We start from the raw sequence: 24240 nt of genomic DNA, 5'->3' as shown, positions 1-24240 counted from the left end.
GTGTGGTAATATTGGAACAAATGTGAATTTATTCTGTTTGTGATTTGGGTTTTTAGGGATGGTGGTGAGGTTAGTTTGGTTTGCTCTGTGTTCTGTGCAAATAGGTAAGATGCAATCTCCTTGAAGTCTCTCAGTCACTTATTTCTAATTAAATGATTGATTTCAGTCTTTTGCTTTATTTGATATCTATACTAAAATTCCCTGTACATCAGGCTGCATGGCTGTATTTTGTGCAGTTTCTTACTAAAATAAGTAAATACATTACTTCATCTCTTAATGAGCCAACTATGCCACTGATGACCCAATACTTATGGTGTAATGCTACCACTGTTGAAGCTCAGCCAGAGACCTCTCTGTAATACGCTGCTGTAGGCAGTTCTTAGGGTGTAGAGCCAAATACCTTTTTCCCTTGGTTTAATTTCCACTTTCATTTCCTTTGGGATTTTTATTTCCTAAGGAAGGTTGGCCTTTCCTTCAGTTGCTTGAATACATAAATGGTCTACCTGTTTTGTGATCACTGGGTGCAACTGGAGCAAGAGTGAGTGTTTTCCTTTGTTTTCATCTTTGTTTCTTTATATTTCCCTTGAGTATGTCATGTGTTTGTATAGGTGTGGTATTTTTTATACTAGCAAAGTAACTGATCAGCCACACAGATGAGATTTCTTTAGGTGGCATTCTTCTAAGATACTTATTACTCTTTTTTGGTTTTCAAATTACTCAGTTTATATAATTGCAGCAGAAATATTTTAGACTTCTGTAAATCTTTAGGGAATGTAACTGAGAATTGTCAGTTTATGTGTGGCTGAAAAGCAGCTTAACGAATTGTAGAACTGCTTTGTTCCCTTTTTAAAAAGATATAACAAATGCATTATGTGTAAGGAAATTGTTGGAGTAATTATAAATGAGTAGGTTTCTAAAACTGCCAGCAGCCTCCATTTTTAACATTAACAACTGTCTTCTGGCAAAAGAAAATTTGATCATGAACAAGATTATTCTTAATCTTTCTTATTAAAGGCCTTACCCTACAATGATGATATACTTAGTAGAGGAAATTAAAAAAACCAACGCATTCCTTATACAAGAAATTAGATCTCTATCTTGTTTTCTTTTATTTTACACATTGCGCTTATGTGTGTCCATATCAGTACGGGCATATTTTCTTCTTTAAAAGGCATTTGAATCTTAAGTATTAGGGTAGTATGTCTATTTTAGCTTTGCCACCAGTGTTAAAAATCTTTGCTTTTTATTATTTGGGTCACTGTTATGGGGTAAATTGACTTTCACAAATCGTGTTGACATCATCTTCTCTTTCCTTGATTTCCTGTTGTAAATAGTTTATGACTTTTGTGTGGTCTGTCTTTTGTGTATTGTCTCCTGTTACAATGAAATACTTTGGGTTTGCAAGATAACCCAGGTCTTTCCACCTGTGAATGTACTGGCAGATGTATAGTTTCCCATGATAGGATGAAGCCTATTGAAAGTTAGCGTGTTTAACATCAGTTGCCATTTCATATAGCTGGTCTACACATTGCTTCTGTGTACTCTGTGAACAGGTTATTAGTTAACTGTTTCCTCTGGGAATTCAATTGAAACATGTGTCTCATTATTAATTATGCATTCTGGTCGGTGTGTTGAAAAAAATTCTTTCCTGTATTTATTGACATTGTCTGAAGTCCTGGGAACTACACCGTCATATGTTGTGTAACCACTACAAGAAGTATCTAATGCATTGTGATGTAAATGGAGAAGCTTGACATTAGAATATTTTATTTATTCTATCACATACTTGAACTTGAAGAGGAATTCTAAAATTGAATATTCTATCATAGAATTGAACTAAAAGAGGATGTAATTTGAAAAGTTTCATTATCGTGGTTTATTATCCATTTGCTGAGTAGGGGCTTCTTAGCACTGCAAAATTGATTTCCATTCCCATATGCAAAACTTCTGAATTTGTTGTAGTAGCATAATGAAAAGTCCTGAAAGAAGAGGCAAGTTAAAGCTTAATTTAACATATCTTGTAGCATGATCTTCAGGGAGAATCTCACTTAGTTCTACTTGCCTGTTACTAATTCTTCGGTGACTTCTCAAAAGTTATCCTGTTTATCCAGAAGAGATAATCAAGTTCTTCACAGTGAAGGGTTTAATAGTTGATGAGAAGAACCATGGGCTTGCCTCTGGAAATAATAATTACAAATGACCAACAGTACTGCTGTTACAGACACAGTAATTTTAGTTTGATTCCATAAGCAGTTGCCCTCGGAGCTAAGTTAACATGAGAATTAACTTGAGTATGGATAACCCAGATAGACTTTGGGGAAGAGTTTGATCCTCTTCAAAAGTCTGCATAAAGAGAAGTAATATTCACAGCAATTTCTAATTAGCATTCTTGCATGGACCCCTTAGCTCTTAACTTCTGCAATGCTAGCGCATGTGGATTAAGGATTAAGTGTACATTAGCATACATTAGTGTGTAAAGCCACATTAAGTGTAGGCTTAAATTTTTGTTTGTGGGGAAAGAATCTGGTAAGAAGAAATGTTCTGTGATGTGTGTGTGTGTTTCTTTCTGGGAAGTGACTGGAGACTATTGAGATCAAAGTCTGTCAGCAGGAGTAGTTAATGTGAGGTATGTGGAAATGCATGGTAAAGAGGGTTCATGTTGATTTATTTATTTATTTATTTTTAGGTTCTGTATATGTTTATTTTCAGAGAAAGACTTATGGCTTACATTGTTAGAATACAGTGTTCTAGACATGAATGCCATCTTTCCACAACTGTAGTGTGTGCTTGTGCCTATAGGACAAAATTAAGGCAAATGAAATAATAAACATCCTTATAGTTATTTATTATGTTCCAATTTTTCTGTGTTATAAAAGGAGGAGATCTTTTCTGAGTGTGACATGCTAAATATTGAATTAATTTCCAAAGGAATGTCTGCTTTTCATTTTTAAGATGGTACTGTATTTAATGCATTCTAGACATGTGAAAATGATTATGGAAATGAGGGTATGTGATCTGAGCTTCACTGCCACTTTGTGCAGTGTAACTTGCGTTAAAGACCATGTTATTCAACACTTCTGCTAATAAGGACAGTTTCCTGTTAAGCACAATAATTATCTCATTTTATTTCTCTTTAGGAGACTTCCGTTTTAATATATGTAGAAATAATAGTCTCAGTATTGGAAGTTGCATTGAGAGCTCCACTGTTGACTTTTTAATGTTTTTATCTGGAAAAACTGATTTGTCTGAAAATATGTTCTGTTACTTGGAAGGTCCCATATCTGTATTTCTCCCCCGCCCTCATCAAAGAAGAGTTGTAATTTTTATATCAGTAAATATTTAGGAAAATGTTTCTAAGTAGCAAACAGAAGACAGTAGTTCTTCTGATTTGGGGTAGTAGAAGGACTGTTGCCATTTGCCTTTTCTCTTACAGATTGCTTTTGATGCTATTTCATGACTAATCTCTCACATATAAATCTTCTCACTCTGCTGCTTACTGTGACTAGCAAAACTGTGGCTTGATAGTCCCTGGGGAAGAGTAGTAGTGGCTTCTCACAGTGACACTATGTAAAAATGACCTGAACTATTGACTGTCCCTCAGTTTACTGTTAACTATTTAAGGTGATTGGAAAAGTTTATTAGTTAACATTGCTTAGTCATAAATTAACTTGTTAAAATACAGTGTGTGAAGAACTTCATTTGGAAAGCGTGAAGGACTTAGGAGAATTGAGTTCTTAGCTTGAGACAGCAGCTGGTTGGACTGCTAGAAAGAAATTAGTTTTCACCTCTGAGCTCTCTGTCTTAAATTGTGACGAAAAAATACTATTTTCATAGATTTATTGATGTAAACAGGAGAATATACAATGTATTGTTATATATTGGAGACATGTAGTCCTCTTTAAGGATTTAATTTAGCTAAGCTTTAACCATAGACTTATAATTAGTATGTAAATACTGAAAAATGCTAGAGAAGTAAATGGGATTTGAAGATTAATTATCTGTTTGGTTCTTCAAGACTTCAGAAGAGTAGAGGACAAAGAGTGTTTTATTTTGGTAAATAAGCCACTTCATTGCTTTGTTGAAGAAATTGTACATGAAGACCGGAGTTAAAGCTTTAAAAGTCTACTGCACCAAAATATCTGCCAGGAGAATTTCTTCTGTCAAACTGTGTAAAGAAAGCATTACATTAAATCCACATTTCGTGGGCATATTATGGAAGGAAACTACTTATCAATGCACATCTTACACGAGTAGGTAGTATGCAAATACTTTATCCTGTTTTCCTCACTGTAATCTTTTCCCTGGATCTTTGAATAAGGAACATAAAGTTAGAATTTCATTTTTATGTGGAAACAAAAAAGAACATGCAGTTTATTTATTGAGTTATTTTGCCTTAAATAGTATTATAAAATACAAAACAGTGGTAGTCACTTACTGATTTAATTACCAGTAGATGTAAGAGATACAATTTAATACAGGAAAAAAGTAAAATCTCAAAGATGAAGCAGTTGTGTAGTTTCCAAGCAAGTAATACAGGACACATTTAAAAAACATAAGAAATGGTTTAATTTCATTAACTGTGGTCTAATATGTTGTGCATCCCACTCTTGGTAAACCACAGCGGCATTTACTGGCTATTGCTTCAAAGCACTACTGTTTTTCATCCCTTTTCATTGGCCAAATGTGTCATAAGAGCATTAACTAAAGTCTGGAAAACAGTTCTCATGGATTTTGCTTTAATGATAAATCTAACATATAGTGCACTTGCTGATATAATCAAGTGAATGGAATTTCCAAAATCTTGACTTAATGTCTTTTAAGTATGAAGCAATAATGTTTTTATGAAGTAGCTTTTAAATGGCATTTGTTGAAGTGGAGAGCAGCTGGATTAGAAGGGTCTGTTTCTAACTGCAATCAGCAATGATCATAGTATCATATTACAGTCACCTTATAAAATAGCTTGTATTTTAAGAAAAATGGGGAAAAAGTGGAGGTAGGAATGGAAGGAGAAGGAAGCATGGTCTGTGTGATGCCCAAAGGGGTCTGGAATTGGTTACAGTTTGATAATGTTGCTTCAGCTGTTTGGGCAACAGTGTCGTTCTCAATATAGGAAGTTCTTCATCAATTTAGGTTTTATCAGGTTTTTAAAATGCTGTGGAGATACAGTCAGTATGCATTTCTCAAGCATTTTAAGATGTTGGGTGGCTTTTTAATTGTAATGTTTACCAGGATAAGATTTAACTAGAATAAAGACCAAAATTACAACACGTTTTGCAGTTCTTCCTTCCATTTCTCTGTACTACAAAATCTTTTTTACTACTTTTGCATTTGTATCCATTTGTGTAAATGGAACGTATCTCTGCATATACCGCCTTGTTTTTGTCCCTTTTTTGTTGATAGGCTCTTTGAACAGGGACAATATTTAATGTTCTGTAAGAAACAAAAAGAAAATATGTTAGTGATGGTGTGTTCTAAAATGTAAGTCACTGCTGAGACTTAAACTTTAATTTAGGAAACCATTGCATCCTTCCAGTAATTGTTTATGGATTCTCTTCTTTAATAAGTTGTATTGATGGATTAATTTAACTGCTAGGCTTTGTTTGTTTGTTTGTTTTCTTTCAGCAATAGCTTGTAGTTTTCCTGTGGTAGGCAAGATGTATATAATTCACTAAATTATCAAGGTCTGCTGGCTTAACGTTATGCAGGAATGTCTTAAGTGTTAGGCTTCAATGAACGAAAAAAAATTTTGGAGACATGAAATGCTCTTACTCAGCAGTGCTCTTGTTCATCAATATTCTTGAGTAGTTCCCAAGTGAGGGTATTATATGCTTTAACTTTTATTAATTTGATAAAAAAACCCAGCATGCTATCTGCGGCAGAAAATGCAGAAGTTCAGCAATGCCTTTATTCTCATAGATTTCTTGATTCGATTTATTCCAGAAGGGTTTCATACAGTCTTAGGCAGGATCTGATTAAGATATACGTAATATAACTGTGCCTAAAATCCCAGCCAGCTAAGGTGGACTAATTTTTGGATTTGAGTTTTAATTTAAAAGAAAACAAAAGTGTAGATGACTTGAGTGTGAAGAAATTCTGAATACTGTTTGACTTGTGTAGGCAAAAAAAATGCGCTCATCCCTGCCATCTAGCCTGTATAGCTACATACTTCATCATTAGAATAAGAACTGTCTTTCCCTATCAGTTAGCTCAAGTAAGTTCATTTTTTTTCCTGGAGAGGACCTTTTGTTGAAAGTACATCACTTGCCTGAGCTCTCTAGACAGAGAAGAGGGTCTATGGCTTGATTTAATTGTACTGCAATGCAGTTCCTCAGGATATGGGAACAGGCTAAGGGAAACTTGCATTATGATGTGCCTAGATTTTTTTTTTAATAATTGGAAAGGGTTGTCTCGGAGAGCTCAGGCCAGATTCAGATCCATATCTACACAAGACCGAGGCCAGATTCAGATCCATACCTATAACAAGGCCAAGCCAAGTTCCATATTTAGTCTGCTCCGGGAAGTAGGTCCTGATGTTCTGCTGGCTTCTGTAGGACCTTCCCTTTTGTGGAGCCCCACTACTATGAGAGCATTTGGGGCTCTCCTTCCTTGTCTTCTAAGACCTTCCGCCCCCACCCCCAGTAATGGACACTTGAGCACCATGCATCTGTAGTACCAAAATATGATGATACTCTTAGTAGAACATGTGATTGGGTCCATCATTTTCATAGATGACATTGAAGCTTTGCTGTAACAGCAAGGTTAAGATTATTTCTGTGTACAAGTAGAAAACTTCTTTTAGATCTACGTATGTAACAGCAACACTGTAATAGTTCTGTGCTAATTGAGTAGTGATTAATTTTTATAATATTAATAAAATTATTACAAAACATGAATCCTCCCCTATATAACGGATAAATGCCCGTGTAAGACCTTGTATTTCTCTAGAGAGAAATTAATGCCCAGAAATTGAATGTTTTTCTTGAGGTCAGGCAGGAAATACCTGCCAAAACCAGGATTAGAACGCAAGTTTCTGACTGATAGATCCACATGTAATCCATTGTATCACGGTAATATCCAGGGAAAACCAATGCCGCTCAGCCTTCTCCTTGCTCTCTATTTTCCCCTCGCTAATTTCTATTCTCTTATAGTTCAATGCCTAATATTGATTAACAGTTATGACTGCTAATTCCTCTTTTAAATTTTTTTGTAATATTCACAGAAACACTTTCTTAAAGATTTCCTGAAAATTCAGATTTTTGCCAAGAGAACGAAGTAGTTTGGAAAGGCACAGTTTTACGTTATGGACATCACATTATTGTGCTCTATAATATCCTGATCATCTTTCGTTGTTTTTCAAGTAAGATGTTTTAGGTTTTTTTCTGAAGTAGGGCCTACTGATTTCTCAGGAGGTATATATTTTTTAAATATATATAAATATATATATTGTATAATGGTAGATCATTTTAATAAAACAATTATTTTTTTCTTTCGAATATGGTTTGTTCATCAATGGTGTAATATGCCATTAAATCTTGATACCTTTACTCTCAAACCATCAGTCTTTTCTGCCCTATTCCATTTATTCTTGTGTCTTTGATATGGACTCTGTCTTCAGCTTACCAGAAAAGAGTAATTCCATGGTTAAAGCTTTATACATGTTTTCTTTTGTAGGCTTTAGATCCAAGATGGGTGCAAAATATGTATCCCTGAAATTATAGATTTTCTGTTTTGATTCAGAAAGACAGAGTTGTTTGCATAAAAGGAATAATTAACTTTGCCATTTCCATTTTCCCTTTATTCTAAATACCTATTTTTTGTTTTGAAGTGTTTCTTTATGATTTTGTTATGATAAGTTTTAGTGGCTCTCATACTGAGTACATCTGAGTATTCATCTCTCTGTCTCTGGTGCCACGTGTGCCTTTTCAGCATTTGAAAAGCATTTACCAGCATTTAACCCGTTGGGCTTAAAAGAACAGCTACCTTTATACCGCATGAGGAAATCACTATGTGATTGTTAGTTACCTATCAGTAATTCTCATGATTAGATCTTACGTTACCATAATGTTAACATAACCTTTATGTACATTACTGAGCTACCAATAGCGATATTCCTGGTGGATGACAGATACATGGTCTTGAAATGCCATTAGGTCATGTTTAAGAAAGTGACCTTTAGGAAGCCCCTTCTCTTCTTTCTTGAAATTGTACAATTAACTTAATGAAGAAGGGGCAGTTGGGAATGGATTCCTGCTCACAGTGCTCCCAGGTGCTGCCAAGTACTGCTGTACGTGAGGAAAAATGTGGTAACGTTCTCAGTGCCGGTCAATGTGCACCCTACTGATGTGTTGAATTGATATCTTCCTCCCAGCACGTGAAATCTGGAAGTGCTATTATGAGTGTGTAAATGTCATCTTCAGAAAAAGAGAGCTATGGGTAAGATCTGGTAATTTTTTGTGATTCTAAACAAATACCAAAGAGAAGCAAGCACACGCACCTGCATATTATTTGAACTCAAAGTTTAACGGATGAAATGCATCCAGGATTTGTCCTGATAGTGTTCATATTTTCCCATCTTTTCTGAGGCAATTTTTAAATGCTAAAATACATACCGTACACTGAACCTTCTGGATAAATAGGTGGCAAATTGTTTTAAAAATTTTATTCGTTTTCTTATTGATTCATTTTATTCTTGCTTTTGACATATGAAGTTTCTTAAAGGAAACTTGCATAAAATTAGGCTTACTGCTTTTTCTGGTTGATTAAAATATTTTAAACATCTATATGGCCACCATGAAATTCTGTGGATGCTGGTGTCTTCCAAGCAGTTCTGAGAGTAATTTTTGTTGTTGTTGTTGTTGTTTTTTTTTTTTTTTTTTTAAAACATTAAAATCATACTTTAAACAAGCAGGCAAGTTAATTACAGTAAAGTGTTTTTTTCTGCACTTCTTTTTATCAAGTGTTTTTAGGAATTCACTTGTGATGTAAGCAGTTAGAGCAAAAAACAGATAGAAAAATGCTATGTAGTTATGGTAAATGTGACAAAGTATAATATATAACTAGTAAGAAACTTTATGATATACTAACTATAATTGATTCCAGTGATTTGTCTGTTAAAGCCAATGCAAATAATTGTAACATCTGTCAAAAACCAACCACTAGCATGAAAACCTTTTAACATTTTGCACTTAATAAACTATTTTATACATAAACTACCTTATTGTTTATATTAAAAACTAAAAAATATTCAGTCTGTTCCAGCCATTCTAACAAAAACTTTAATAAGTAGACATTGCATAAAAATGACACAATCCAGCAGTTATTTGGTAAGGCCAGCATAATCATAAATTTACCATCCATGCTTTTCCAAAAATACTAACCCATATTGTTCTCTCTGGACCTGTTGCAGGGATGACTAATCCAGCTGCTGAGGTCTCCCTTTATGTGTTTGATGGAACACTTGGCTTGCTAGACTACAGCTGTGTGTTTATGTGCAGTGCACACCTGCAGAGGCCTGACAAATAGCTGTAGTATGCAAGTATACAAAATTACCCTGGCAGTGCTGCAAATAAGGAAGTTTCTGTTTTGAAGTCCATATGTGTGTGAGCTTGAGATGCCAGCTGGGGTATTTATGCTGCATTGCACAGATGTAAAACTGCCAACTGATTTTATACCAAATAAAGGCTAATCTTTTTATACATACTTGGTGTCAGAGTTATGAAGTGGTACATAAGAATGTTCTCACGACTTAGCTCTTTTAAAATAAAAGCTGATATTAAAAATGCTCGAACTCACAATATGCATAGAGGGTAAAGATAAAAATGTACTGTATTTACTTAGATATCTGCTATAGCCCAGTATCTTAAGGGTTTTATTATTAGTGATGTATAGTTATTAGCTGCACATAATCAGGACTTGATTTATTGTATGCATATTACACTATACTATATATCCTTTTTTCAAGGAGGTCACTTCAGCTCTGTGTTGAATCCAGTTTATGGGTTCTGAAATGTGAAAGCCCAATTTATATAGCTACTTAACTTGAAAGCTTTGCTTTCCTATTTTCAAATGCATTTAAGCGCAGTGATAATTTTTCATCAAATAGAAGATATATTTTGAAAATCGTTATCATTGTTAATAGACCTTGTTTGTGAAGACACTTTTAAAAGTAATATTTGTCTTCAAATACTTAAATTAAAGTGGAAGCACTAATTTCATTTGCTGAAACTAACAAATAGCACAGATATAAGTCTTAATCGTTTGATCTTTTTAGTCAGTACCTTGACTTTTAGTATGAACTAGTGGCAAAGAAAACAAGGTGAAATGAATAGTTTATATTTTGGTGGTTCACTGCATATACTTAAGTACTGCATACTTAATCCTTTTTAAATGCATAAAAGGAGGGCTTGGGGGGGAGGGGGTTAATGTGCAGATGTGAAAGTGGACAGTTTCTGTGCTTCTGACTACACGCTTTGGAAGTTCCTTAAGCACTTTATGTTACATTTTTAGGCTTAACACACTTTTCCTTCAATTACTTTTTTTTTCCCCTCATTACTATATCAAGCAATTTGAGTGCTGTTTTTAATTTGTTGTTTATTCTGGGCTACTAAAACATTTGAAGATGTGTAGAATTCTGCTTTGGCTTACTCTGTCACAATGTATACTTGAAACACGTTTATGTTAAATGTGTAAGAACAAAGAAAATGGGAGCAACATTGAGGTATATCACTATCGAATGTGTCCCAAAGGACTTAGGAATTTATTTTGCTAAATGTAATGTACAGCTTAGAAATGACTAGCGATCACACACAGTTCACCAGACTGGTGGAGCTTTTTTAAACCAAAAGAATTTCATACATACACACATATGCATGCACACACTCACCCTGAGATAGCAGTCTTGGGCTTCCTGAGCTTAAAATTAACGTCTGCAAATATCCCCCAGAAGCTCAGACATTATCCAGATTCACAAGGTTTGGAAATACAATTTCTTGATTACTAAATTTTAGAGCAGAAATTTCAGGTATTGATATCTGTTGGCTGAAGATGTAATGATATACTGCAAGCGGAAGGAAGAGTTGAGCTGTACCCCCATAATACTGCAAAGGCATGTAGTCTTGGCTACCATAAAAGAGTAAGTGTGCCTGTGAGATGCTCATACTACCATTAACTGCTGAGAACTAGTCTATGTAGTAGAGAAGGCTGGGGAACAATACAGAATGCCATATCTGAGTGATAAATGGAAACACTTCAAAAGAAGTTACTTCTGCTAGGTGAGTATAGGAAGTCTTAATTGTTGTTATATCCTCTATTTAGGAAGTATTTTTAAGACCAAAAGAGCAGAATTCTATTGGTGTGTGAGGAAATATGTTGCAAAGATGGTTTAGTTATTTTGTGTCAGGGCCAGCTCTCTTATAGAAGGATATCACTTCAAACAGATTGCCGCCACTGCAGGTTGCAAACACACAATTGAAGGCTTCTAGTTCTCAGCTCATGCACAGATGTCTTTCAATAAGTTTAGCCAGTAATTTCTTCAAATTGCTCAGTTTATCAGCAGCACATGTCATCAATCCTGGAGTGGTTGCTCAAGTCAAACTACAGAATCCTTAGCTTACAGACACAGCTGCAAACAGGTGAACAGGCAGAAAGTAATTTGTGCAGCTTGGTGGCTGTCAGACAAAAGACAGACAATCTGTGTTTAAAACAGATTGCAGGCCTTGCATGAGCCAGACAAAAGCGATTTCTACAACTGCAAATAATTCCAAGGTTAACATATTTTCCTTTCTGCCATTAGGTGATTTGTTAAAATTGGAAACAATGAGCATTATAAATCTACACAGAAACTAGAGATAAGATGAAAGAGAAAAACAGATCGCTAAATAAGTTTACATCCTTCTGTTGAAAAGCATACAACTGGCATTCATATAGGCCTCCTTTTTATAAACTAAGCCGAGCTATGATACTTTAAGGACATTCAGTACGTATATGAAATTATGGTAAGGATATCTAATTGGCAATAGAAACAACATTGTAAAAAGAGTAAGTTCATAGTAATGTTCCTCTGTATTAAAAAGTTAACTTTTTTTTTCTTTTTAAATTCTCCTTTGGATATCGTTCTAAGATACTGTGAAGATTTACCAGGATTTCATTTTAACTTTGAAGTCCTCTACTTCCTCAGATATTTTAATATTGGGTAGATTTAGCAAGATGTACTGTACTAAGTATATCAGAGTTAAATTTTGTAATGAACAAGCTTATTGTAGTGCTAACCTAATTACAGTAAGTTAGAAAACTTGTATTTCCTCAGTCACAGATATTACTACTACAAATGTGTGACTATAAAATATCTATTCCTTGCACTTCTCATGGGCTCTGTAAACTTGCCTTGACCTCAAAACTTCTGCAGTGTTCCATGAGGTACTAATCAAGCTAATGTAATATAGCCCTTCTTCCTGTTTAGTTCAGTGAGTAACTACTTATGTACAATAATATTGATGGGTAATTCTATGCTTAGTTTAAGTTGTTCTGGCAAATTTATTTTCCGTGTTATTTAAAACTTATCAACATAGAGATATGTGGATGGAAGAAGATGCAAAGAGTAACTGTCTACTTCAAGGTAGCATCTGGTTTTGTGAAGATGCAATTGTGTGCATAGAGGATAAGTCAGTCTGCTAAGGACACTGTTTGAAATGCATTGAAATCAATGCGCTTTCTGTGTGGAATACAGTAATACATATTACAATGAATTCATGGATACAATTGTATGATTCTGGTTAATCATGCATAAGTGTATACAAAAATTATTTAATTGTCCCATCAAAATTCTCTGTTGTTTTTAAAATGAAAAACAGGAGCTTACTTGAAAGTAGTATGATATTTTTGTTATGTGGTCATGCCTATATTACATACTGGAGTCCAATATGAATGTTGTCGTAACTGAAGAACATGATTGTTAGGCTATTGCAAGTTAATACTTTTATTAAAACACAGTACTAAATAATCCTGCAGGGGAACCTTATGCTGAGGTTGAGTTGAAGAAGTCCTTAAATTTCTCAGCTGTAAAGAAATATGTCACAAGCGTGTGCTTTGATAAGCTATAGTATGGAAGTACCCTTTTTCATGCTTTTTTTTGACAAAATGCTAATTCCAAGATTATATTGCGTCCTTAATATATGCTGTGTTGCAGGACTTTCCTTTTGGATTTTCTTCCTTTTTGTATCTTAATAGACAGTAAGATTTTTAACCTCTCAGAAATTAATCATGCTAATGGAGATTTTCTATTCTTTGGCCAGGGAAGGTTATATATTAGCTTCTTTCTTTATAATGCTGACAGCATGTGTATTGCTTGTTGGTTGTGCTGGGTATATGCTGTAGCTTGTAGCCTGACATTGTTATGGTGTTAGCATGTATGGGCTTCATGTATTCACTGTGAAGGTGAGATCATCATCTTTAAAGGATGGTTTTAATTTGTGTTGGTGAATCAAGTGGATACTGTATTTAAGAAGGGGAAAAAAGTGTACTCATGCAGGTTGCTGTCTGCAGTCCAAATTGCTGATCAGAGAGTCTTTATACACATCGGTAATGTGCTGTGCAATATAAGCTGAAATATATTCCACAAGGGAGGAAAACGGAATAGGTTACATACGCTGTTCCTAAGTGCAATGAATATAAAACTCCATTACTCACTTTAAGCAGGTGCTTTTTATATGAGGCTTTAAAGAAATATAAAACTGCTGGTGAAATGATTGGTTTGTACAGACACGACTTAACTTCCAGTACTTTGACCAGATAAAGAGGGTAAAAATATTTCTACAAACATTTCTTTAATGATTTCAAGGATTAAAGGTTAATATCCTCCTGGTGTAAGAAACTGCCATTCCAGACACTAAATGTACTGTTTCTCTAAGTCCTCAGTAGTTGCATAGAATATTTAAAAGAAAATATAAACATTTTTGTTAAACTTTGTTTAACAAAGTTAACAAAGAGCATTGTGTTTTTAAGTTTATATCCTAAACAATGTATATTTAAATTGCTGTGAGGAACACATTGATGTCATAAGAAATGCAGTGCGGTATAGAAAACTGTGATTGAGTAAGAATGATACTCCAGTTAGAAACAAAACTCATCTTTAAAGAAAGTGAAATCTTGTCATCTATGGACGTGGAAAACTACATGTGAAGGGGTAGTCTCAGATCTTTCTGTTCTTTAAAGCAGCATATACTGTCTGAGAAGGAAAATCATGGGGAAACTGTTCAAGATAATACTGATATACTGTATTTTAATCTTTTTCCGTGTAATCTCTACCATGTTTTACTTGCCCACCCTGTCTGAATTACTGTCTTCCTGCCATTTCCTGCTCCTTTACAGTCAGTGTCCCCCGCAGCAACCTCTGTTGTCCATCTTTTAACCAGGCAACTGCTGGCTTTCTTCACATCCCAGTTGAAAGGTGTTAATGTTCTCTTTTGCTTCCCCCACCATCCCCAGCAACTCAGGAAATCAAACTGTTAGTGATTACACCTTAGATGTTAGTTCTTTATTATTTTTTGGTAACACTGTTATTGAACACATCTGCCCTTCTTCTTTGGAATTTTTGTAAACCTTTGCGTTTTTTTTACTTCTTAAAGAATTACTGTGTCCATCCTCTAGAATCCTCAATTTGTTGACCATTTTACTGGTCCATAACTGTTCTGTCCTGTATGCAATCATCGCAAATTGAGCTTGTGAGAGATTTCAGTTATTAGATACTCTGTTTAACAGCAAGCAGGTGACCAGGTGTCATGTGTGTTACAGGGAAGCTCACAACCATGTGTAGGTCCAGGTGAGATCCATCATTTCTTGTCTCTTGCATAGTAGGTATGTTACATAGCACTTTAAGGGTTGCATCTGCTCTGGTGAATGAGGCTTTTTAAGGGCAAAGGAATACAAACTCATAGGAAACCAGGCTTTATTAGTTGCGTAGTTGCCAAATAGCTTATTTAAATAGGTGTGTCTTAGAGAAATGAGCTCCACAGTTGAAACAGGTGATGAGATCTGAGATGAGCTCTGGATCCTCTAAGACTTTGTTCTTTCATCCTACATTTTGGTGTCCTAGAAAGCTGTAGATGTCCTTTTTCTCTAGTTGCTACACACCTTTTTACTAAAAGAGTTGTAAAATGCAGGCTTTATTCCGGAGCCTAAGACATATTGCAACTTATGCTTAGCGTATTTGAAGATAAGGTACTTGAACTGGTACTGGATTGAACTTGAACTAGACTTAATAGAAACTCAGGATAGAAAATGCAGTTCAGGTTTTTTGTGATCATATTAGTATATATTAATGAGAAAAAGTGTTTTAATATACTTTGTGTTGACATTTTGCATGAGCTATTGAACTTACCCTCGGATACAGCAAAACTACTGTATTTGAAAGGGATAGGAGGCTTATACGACTAAGATGGAAGCAACTGATTGCGAGTGCATGCTTTCAGCCAAAGGGTGTGTTACTAGGGGTGGAAACTGTAATCTCTTTCCTCTGTCCATCTGTCTGTCCTTGTCTTTTTCAGGATCTTGCTTCAAATAATTTATAGTGAAGGTTTCTCAAGTTCTTATTTATCTGTATCCTGGAAGCATTTGCATCCATGTCATTTTTAGCATTTGTCTACTGACAATGTATAGATATGACGATTGATAGGACATGCTTTTTGAGAATTGGAAATTCAGATTCTGATAGTTTTTCTGTGTTTTCTTGGAAGACAAAAGTTATTTTAATGCATTAAGTTGGGCTTCTACCATTTGTCTCAAATGATACAGCAGTATCTGAAATGCAGCTGTTAAATTGTGCAGAAAGGAAAATCAATCCTTTTCTTTTTGAACCTCTGTTTACAACAGCAGGAACAGTGCCACTAAAGCCACTTTAATCCTGTGTCCTGATCAGTGTCATGTTGCTAAATCTAAAATAATAGCTTCAATTATATATGCTTATAATCGGCGATGCCTAAATAGCCTGAATGTTAGCAATAATAAGGTTAATAATAATGCTTTTCACAGCAAGGTTTTAGAGCTATTTGCAATACCGTATATGTTTAAAGATGGAAGGTGGTATTCCTTCTCTAAATGTTGGCTAGATCAAAGGGAGCAGCAGTCAGACTATGCATGGATTGTATATCTGTACCGTACAATGAGAATGTTTCAGGATCGTCCTTGTCCTTTTGATAGGTTGTGGTAGTAAGTCCATGAATGTTTGCAAGCCGTCCTTACTACAGTGGGTAAAGGGAGTTCTGAAAGATTTCCCAGCTCTGTTGTATTTTCACAATTTTTTTTTTTCCAGTGGTAGCTGTTTAGTTCTTCTATGAGCATTCAAAATTAAAGCATTATTTTACCTGACTGGATAATCACTTAAAACAGATTATCAATAAAGAATTATTCAAAGGTGCTTCTGACCTAGAATGCCTTAAACATATTTCAAATGTTCTGTGATTTCTTCAATATTGGTTTTCAGTCTTTGAATCACAGGTTTCTTCTTTAACTCTTCATTTGAAGCAGGATTTTAGAAAAATCAAGAAGTTTGTGGACTAAGGCAGGTGGGGACCTGTATGAGGGCTGTTGTGTGGAGTTTCGAAATGGGAATGTAGCCACAGGGATTTGGCAGATTTAAGGGACTCTCCCTTTAGGTGAAATGCTGTTGTTCTTTAGCAAGCTGGGAAATTTTTTGCAATATGTAAACCTCCATTACTAAATGACAGTCTTATGTCTGTTTTAGTATTTAGGAAATGGAGAAGCCTTAATTATTTTACAGGCAGTTTAGGGATAAAAGTGGTTAGTTACAGCATTTTTAATATTGATCTACAAGGTGAAGGCCAGTGTACGACTGACTGTGTGCTTGGCCCTGAAATCTGTCTGTGAAAATACTGAAAGTATGTGAGGGGATTAATTTTTGTGTTATGTGTGTGCATACATGTGGTTTTTGCAGCTTATGTTCTGATGAAGAGAATGGTAGATACTTACATTGATAAATATTTTGTCATTGTTGCCCAAGAAGAAATCAGCTTGACCTTCTTTAGAGAGTATTTCAGTCTGTCAATAACTGCTTTCACCCTTCCATGCATTTACTTTTTCCTTTGAGTACCATGGTTGAAGAGAAAATGAAAGCAGAGCTATTTTTCAGGACAGGTTTCTTTTAGGTATGGAACTGTGGCACAAGAAGCTCAAGACTTACATTAGAGGCAAGACAAGTCTACCATAATCCTGTTGTTATTGCCCTGTTAAGTCTTGGGAGTGGGTGGGGTTGAAACAGTAATTTCTTAGAATAGTGGTTGACACAGTTACAAGAAAATAAATAATTATGATAATCAGAATAACAAGAGTAATGCTAAATATAGTTGAGTTAGGAAAAAAAAAAAAGACCTGTCCCTTGACACCTCCTTAAAATAAGTTGCCTGAATTACTGTTTTGAAGAAGAAAGAAAATAGTAGCCTGTGAGTGTCTACGTTAGGGCTGCAAAATGTGGTCTGCAGACTATGGTGACAGATTAAAAATGTGGAATTGTGAACACGGTAAAGATGTTTGGGGAACGTCATCACAAAGATTTTGTTTTACTACAGAAAAAACTGAGAAAGTATTTATAACCTGGCTTCTACATTTTAGAAAATTTCTCTTTTTCTGTGTTTCCAATTTAAAAAAACAAAAAAGGGGAAAGAAAAAACCCCAAACACAAAACCCCAGTGTTTTCTCTTCAGGTGTTGTGTGCAAGGAAGCACAGTGATCAAAAGAGATGTTGACATTCCTATGCTGCTGCTGTTTTACTGCAACGAAGAACATGAAAGCTCATGCTCCCACAATGCTTTGAATGTGAGAAGTAGGACTGATGCCAGCTAGAGCTGGTCTTTGTGGCTTCTGTTATGTTCGTACTGCAAGGAGGAAGGAATTAAGTTTGGTTTTAGCTTCAAGTTCCTCAGAAGTGCCATCTCTCTAACCAAGTTCAGTACAGACTTTCAGAAGTTCTCACTGAGGGCGCTGCTTAAGCAGGGACTGAACACAAATGAGTATCTCTCATGAAAGAAATGAGGTTCTCTTATGCTTCAATTTGTTTACTACCTTTTCTGTGTTAGTCATGTAAAACTTAAATGTATGTTTCTGTGAAAATAATTGGACTTTTTTTCCTTGATTCCAGTAAGACTTAAGCCTAAATGTTATTTTGTTTGGTTAATAGCTCCTTGCTTTTATTCATGGATTGATCTTTTTACTGAGTTTGAAATCATTTTGACATGTATGTGACAGTCTTTTACTATATCATGTTGCCAAACCGTAGTTTATTGGTACTTAATGCTTTAAATATTGAAATTTTTCCTTCTGAGGCCATAACCTAAATATGGGGAGAATTCATGTGGAGCTGCTTCTAGAAGTTTGTCATGCCTTATTCATTTCCTATTTCATATTTTGCAGTTCTCTCTTTTATGATCTTTCTAAAGAATTATTTATTGTATTTCAGGGATTTGGCGGCACACAGTCCTGACTCTTGTCCTCAGAATCAGTAACATACCTCTTTTGCTGGTTTCCTGTCTTTTCTGTTGATCAGTTCAAGTTTTTGTTTCTTGGTTTTCCATTAATCATTGCAAATTCACCTTATTACGAACAGATTGGTAAAAGATGTATAGGCCATTGGTAAAATCACTAATTGGGTAACTTTTTTTTTAACAGGTCTTAAATTAAATGATTGCTCAGCATTAATAGGCTTGTTAGCAGAAATCCTGGGCTAATCTATGAAGACACAATTGTGACCTGCCTTTAGGTATTTGATTCTTTGCACATAGAATGTCACTGAATGCAGGGACTTAGGGCAAGCTGCGTAGATGGGTTATATACATGGAGAGGACCAAACCTATGACCAGAAAAGTTGGGGGGAGGATGTGAATGCCTGCTTTAAAGTGTGGGAGAACCTTCCCCAACGGTGTGATGCTTCTGTGCGTGTTTCTAGAACAGAATGGCTCTTTAGGCTTGGAGTTAAAATTAAAGTGAGTTAGTGTGCACAAGGTGTAAATTGTCAAGGCGTAGTAGATTTTAAGTTAGAAAACCTTTCTGCCTATTTTTGGGTTCTGCAGTATGGAAAGAACAGCTTTTTAGGTCTTTGGTAATGTGTTATATTCTATGTGATAGTCTGATTCAACTAAAACAGATTATGCTTGATCACCAAGTATAAGCATGGTTACATATTGGGAAGGAAACACTTGATTTTTACTGCAAATAGTTCAACAATGGGCAAGATGTTTCCACTACGAAAATCATACAGCCAGAAAATCGTCATTTTTACCTAGAAGCAGCTGTAGGTTATATTTGGTGGAGACAGGCATATGCATCTCTCTATCTCCATAAAGTCTTTGATTACCGTGTTCCTGATGAAAATAATAAATTAACTAAAAAAAAATGTGAGGGGTACTGAAAAACAAACATGTTTGCGCTGTTCTCCAATTTTGACTACACTGAGCAACAAAGTCGAGTAAATCACAGTGCTGCTTTTGAAAGTGTGATTGCAGAAGAGTGAGTACAGCACAAATTCTACTTTGTTGTCTTGCACCTTGGAAATAAGCCTTTCTCATGCTTCATTTGCAGGACGTTGAATTTGGATAATGTTGCTGTTGGCAACGATAGATTTGGTTTCCCTGGTTCGTCTTTGAATTCATGCTCAATGTCTTATTTAAAATCTTGTGGAGTGTTTGTCTCCATACTAAATTTGAGTTAGTATTTGGAGACATGGAGCATTTCTTATCTAGGAGTTTTAACATCTTCCTGCTCAATCAATCCCTTGAGAAGACACTACTTCTAAAAAATTTTATAAACATTGAGGGGAGGGAAGGAAGCCCCAGTCTTCGCTTGCTTAAAGATTTTTTTGCTGAAATAGGTATTTAAGGAATATTTTAGCTATGTGTACAACTGTTGAGACTTTGATTTTATAATGATATTATCATGATGAAAGAGCTAATAAGGGAGAATATTTGGGAAGAACTAAAGTTACAGGGATGGAAACTACAGATAGTCAGATGCATATGTAGGAAACAAGGCTTCTTTCTTCTCTGTAGAGCAGCTTGCCAATTTGACAAGTTTATGAGGGATGGTTCATAATTTCCAAAAATTTTCAGAGACTGAAGAAAATGTGCTGTTTCCCTCTATTAAACCTATTCATTGTAAATGGTTCACCAAAAGTCTAAACTTTCTGCGCTTTGAAAAAGAAACTAGTAACTGGGCAAGGAGAATCACCTTAGGTTCAGGTGATTTTTGTCTTCGTGATGAAAGTCTGGTTAGACATCCTAAGTTCCTTATTCCTTACTGTAGGCTCTGTATAGGATTTTAATATTTAATAAATGGGTTTTCTGAGTATCCGTCAGTCCAGAACTGTGAAACCTGAGCAGAATTAATTTTTCTTGCAACTTCGTCTTGATTACTGTGGTGTGCTATGGTTATCAGGTGTTAAAACTGAGAGCAGGATGATGTTGCCATTTGATGTCAAAGCAACGTAGAAAAGGAGAGGCATGATTATGCTATGTTTTCCTAATACTTTTTTATTTTCTTTTCAAATAGTTGAAAACAACTGAGAAAGTGTTCATCCTATCCCTCTAACAAGTGTTCCAGAAAGAAATAGCTTATTACTGCTATCAGTTACTTCTTTGTATGCATTAAAATATAATCATTAACTATATGGGTTTCTTCAAGGCCAAGCCATTCAGCTTTCCTAGCTTCCCATAATGATCCCTAACTGCTGGTTGGGTGAAAAACAGTGCACTGGCTAGTTTGAGCTATGCTTTGCTGACTGTCATGCATATACTGACTGGTCAGGTAACAGGACAAATATACCCACATTTTCATGAAGATTGTAGGAAATAAATGTCTCTGATAACGCTGCCATATCTTGCTGAAATTCAATGACTCCAGAAGTTATTTGGTGAGGTAATAGGAGTGAACAGAAACAGATAGGGAGCAGCATGATCATGTGAAACTTGCTTCCTTGTTTTCAAATATGATACTAAAACAAAATTCAAGTTATACATGTAACCAACATGGGAAGTTTTAGTCTTAATGCAGAGAGGTTGTTCAGAGTAATGCATCTAAAAGTGAACTCCATGATGGAAAATACTTAGTTTTAAAAGTACTTAATCTTCCATAGTGAAGTGAGAGAAATGTATCAGACATCACACCTTGTATTTTTAGGCATAAAAGAGTTGCTGAAAGATGGAAGCAGCAAGAAGCTACCAGTTTTGAGAAGACTTGAAAGATGGGGATCAAATTATGAACTCAAATTTGTTTTGCTTTGACTGTAATCTTGGCTGCTACTAACAGTATTTTATAATCTTTGTTTTGGAATAGGCAGAAGACAGGGAAAACCATACTTTTTTCTTTTTTTTTTTTGCTTGTTTTTTCCAACACAATGGCCTCTAGTTGCACAAGTTTGTAGGAAGTATGAGGCGGCAGATCCAAGACTAGGAAATGCCTACACATACCCTATCTGCTTTTGACAAATTAATGCGTTGTGTCTGATACCACATCTTAGATTAAAGGGGATTTTCAGCTTTAAAAGAGACTTACCCCGGGCAAGACTGGGAATGAGGGTGTATTCACAAGACGAAAACTGGTAGCTGATCTTTCAGACTGAGAACCGATGGGGTGTTGTCATGGCAGGCACACAAATGGGTTGCAGCAAGCATTCTTTGAGCCTGAAGCCTTCCTGAATCACAAATTAGGAAAAGGCTGGGCATATCTCCAACACAGAAGACAGGTTAAATTTTGATGAGAAAATATGCATAGAATGTGGAACCTAGTTTCACATGGCACTTTGGTTTACTAAATGCCATGTGTCCCTTCGTATGCTGCTTCTCTCTTCCTACCTTGGGAAGTACTTTTTATTCAAAAATTATTTTAATGTCTTACCAGAGCAAAACTTAAATAAATATATGTCAAGAAGTCTGCTTACCAAATGATTGTATATGCACTACCAAATACACTTCAGTGGTTAGGAACAGGAATAGGCACAGTGAACTGAGCACAATTACCAGGTTTAATTCTAAGTATTCTGTTTCCTATCATTTTTTAAAGGAATTTTTCCTTACTAGTTAATGTATATTAAAGGTTGTTCTTTGGGCTAAGTCTTTGAGAGATTGTGCAAGAAACTAATGAGTTCATTCTGTAGAGAATATATTAAGTTTCTTTAATGTGTGTACCTATCTTGAAATGCATATCAAACTGCTTTTAATTTCTTTTTTTACCTGATATTCCATAATACTTTCCTTGCATAATTATGGATTTTGGAACAAATGCTATGTTACATATGTGAGGAAACGGTTCCATAATTATACTAATGTTTGCATAATTAACAAGCTGCTTGCCAGTTTTAACTGACAAATTCCAAGTCACTTTTGCATGAGGGGAAAAAACCCCATAAAACATGGTAACTTCTGTTAGTTTTTCCTTTCATACTTCATTTCTTACAGGTGTTGAAACTATTTATTTCTAATTTGCAAGTAAATTTATGTATTTTATTTTTCTGATAGGCAGCGCTGTACAGAATAGGAGGGCTGGCTTCTTCCACCCATGCTCTGGGGCTGTTTTTGGGGGCTGCTCTTGAGCTCTTCCAAGATATCTCAGTCTTGACTTGTAAGATCCCCTGCTGCTGCTGCCACGGTTCTAGGCAGCTCTTCAGAAGTGACTGCCAGTAGCACCAGTTTCTTCCAACTGGTGCAGTAGTTTTCTGGTGTGCACAAATGGGGGCTGAGGAAAGACCACCAAAACTTACTTCCACTTGTGACCTAAGGCAAGGTTTGAACTCCAGTTTCCGCTGAAAAATGGCAAGTGTGCCGTTGGCCTTCTGTGCTGTTCAGCTGCATGGATTTAATGCGTTACATTGCTACTGAGTAAAATGTTGTTGTCTAAATGTAAGCTGAAAACACTTAGTCATTTTAAGATCCTGAAATGAAAGGGTCGTAATAAAAACATGAAAGAGAATAGTTGAGGTGGCACTTACAAAGTGAAAACAAAAGTCTATGTATGTGTATATATACTTATTTATTATTCCAATTTCTAAGTGGCCTTGTGTGTTTTTCTTACGCTATCTATATGTATTTTATGCTTAACTGTTTGTATTAAAATGCCCATATACAGCATTCTCTCACTTCCATTTAAAAACTGTGAATCACAACAAAAATGCTATAAGAACATCTAAGGTAGATAATTAAAGTATAATTAAGTTTAAATGCCTTGGTGAAGGAATATATAAATATTTAAATTCAACAGGCTAGTACATTTGCAGTTTTCTTTTATTAGGTGTGAAATCTAAGAATCCCCTGCCAACTCTTGAGGGCTCAATCCAGAATGTTGAATTGAAGTACTGCGGCACATCATTGGTCAAATGTGCCTCTGGGACCGTGGGATCAATAAAAATTTGTGCCAAAGCCCCAGGTATGTGCAGCTGGACCATGTAAAACTTTATTGCCTGTATAGGAGAATTGGCCTTGCTTTTTACAAGGAGAGTTACTGAAACAAGAATTTACTCATTGTTCCTATGAATCAGAGAGGTTTTTTTGTATTCTGTTTTGGGTTTTTTTTATTATTATTGTTAAGTGTGCCAGGATGATCCAGTCTGGCCCCAGTATAGTCAGTTTTTACACTGAATAAAAAAATAAAGATGTTGTTTTTTTCTGCTGAGACAAATATTAATCGAAAAGCACTGAAGAAACTGGAATAACTCTGCATTTTCATATTACACAGAATATTTGCATTTTACTTTTTGTAGCATAATTTGGATGTATTCTGTTTATTGTTTAATGTCTCATTTTCCATTAATGCCACAAGTATGTATTTTGCTTGTGAAGTTTTTGAGGGCTCTGTGGTAAATAGTCCTTAAATTTCTTTAATATAATTTTTTTTGAAGAGCATGCAGGAACTTTTCCAATCAATGTCTGTGATCTCTTCATATATAAAGGCAGCTAATGTCAATAACATTAAAAATATGTGAATTTAAGTCTAAATTGAGTTCATGGTGATTTTTAAAAATATAATTTTATAAAGTTGGGATGGAAATTGCTATTTTAAAAAGAATTGATTACTTTCTTTGAAATCCTCCTGGATGTAAAGACATTTACAAGATAACATTAAGGAAGTTGTTTAATAGTTTATATGAGATTGCTCTTTCTATTTCCTGTTTTAATTCTCTATTTACAATGTTAATAGCTGTTGTCTTTGGACTAGTGAATGTTTGTGTTGAAAATTTATCTTGTTACAGTA

General features: G+C 35.2%; 1 protein-coding gene across 9 annotated transcripts in view; it reads left to right on the top strand.

The window, feature by feature from the left end:
• VPS13B (vacuolar protein sorting 13 homolog B) overlaps positions 1-24240 on the top strand; it is a 489796-nt gene that overhangs the window by 136817 nt on the left and 328739 nt on the right. For 8 of the 9 annotated variants that reach the window (XM_072852126.1, XM_072852122.1, XM_072852124.1 and 5 more), the window contains one exon: positions 23281-23415. The exons of the other annotated variant lie outside the window; for it this stretch is intronic. In XM_072852126.1, coding sequence (XP_072708227.1) covers positions 23281-23415 — 135 coding nt within the window. The remainder of the gene's footprint in view (positions 1-23280; positions 23416-24240) is intronic. 9 annotated transcript variants of the gene reach the window in all.

Source organism: Ciconia boyciana, chromosome 2 (assembly GCF_034638445.1).
Source record: "Ciconia boyciana chromosome 2, ASM3463844v1, whole genome shotgun sequence".
NCBI lineage: Eukaryota > Metazoa > Chordata > Aves > Ciconiiformes > Ciconiidae > Ciconia > Ciconia boyciana.
This window is presented reverse-complemented; position numbering and strand designations above follow the sequence as displayed.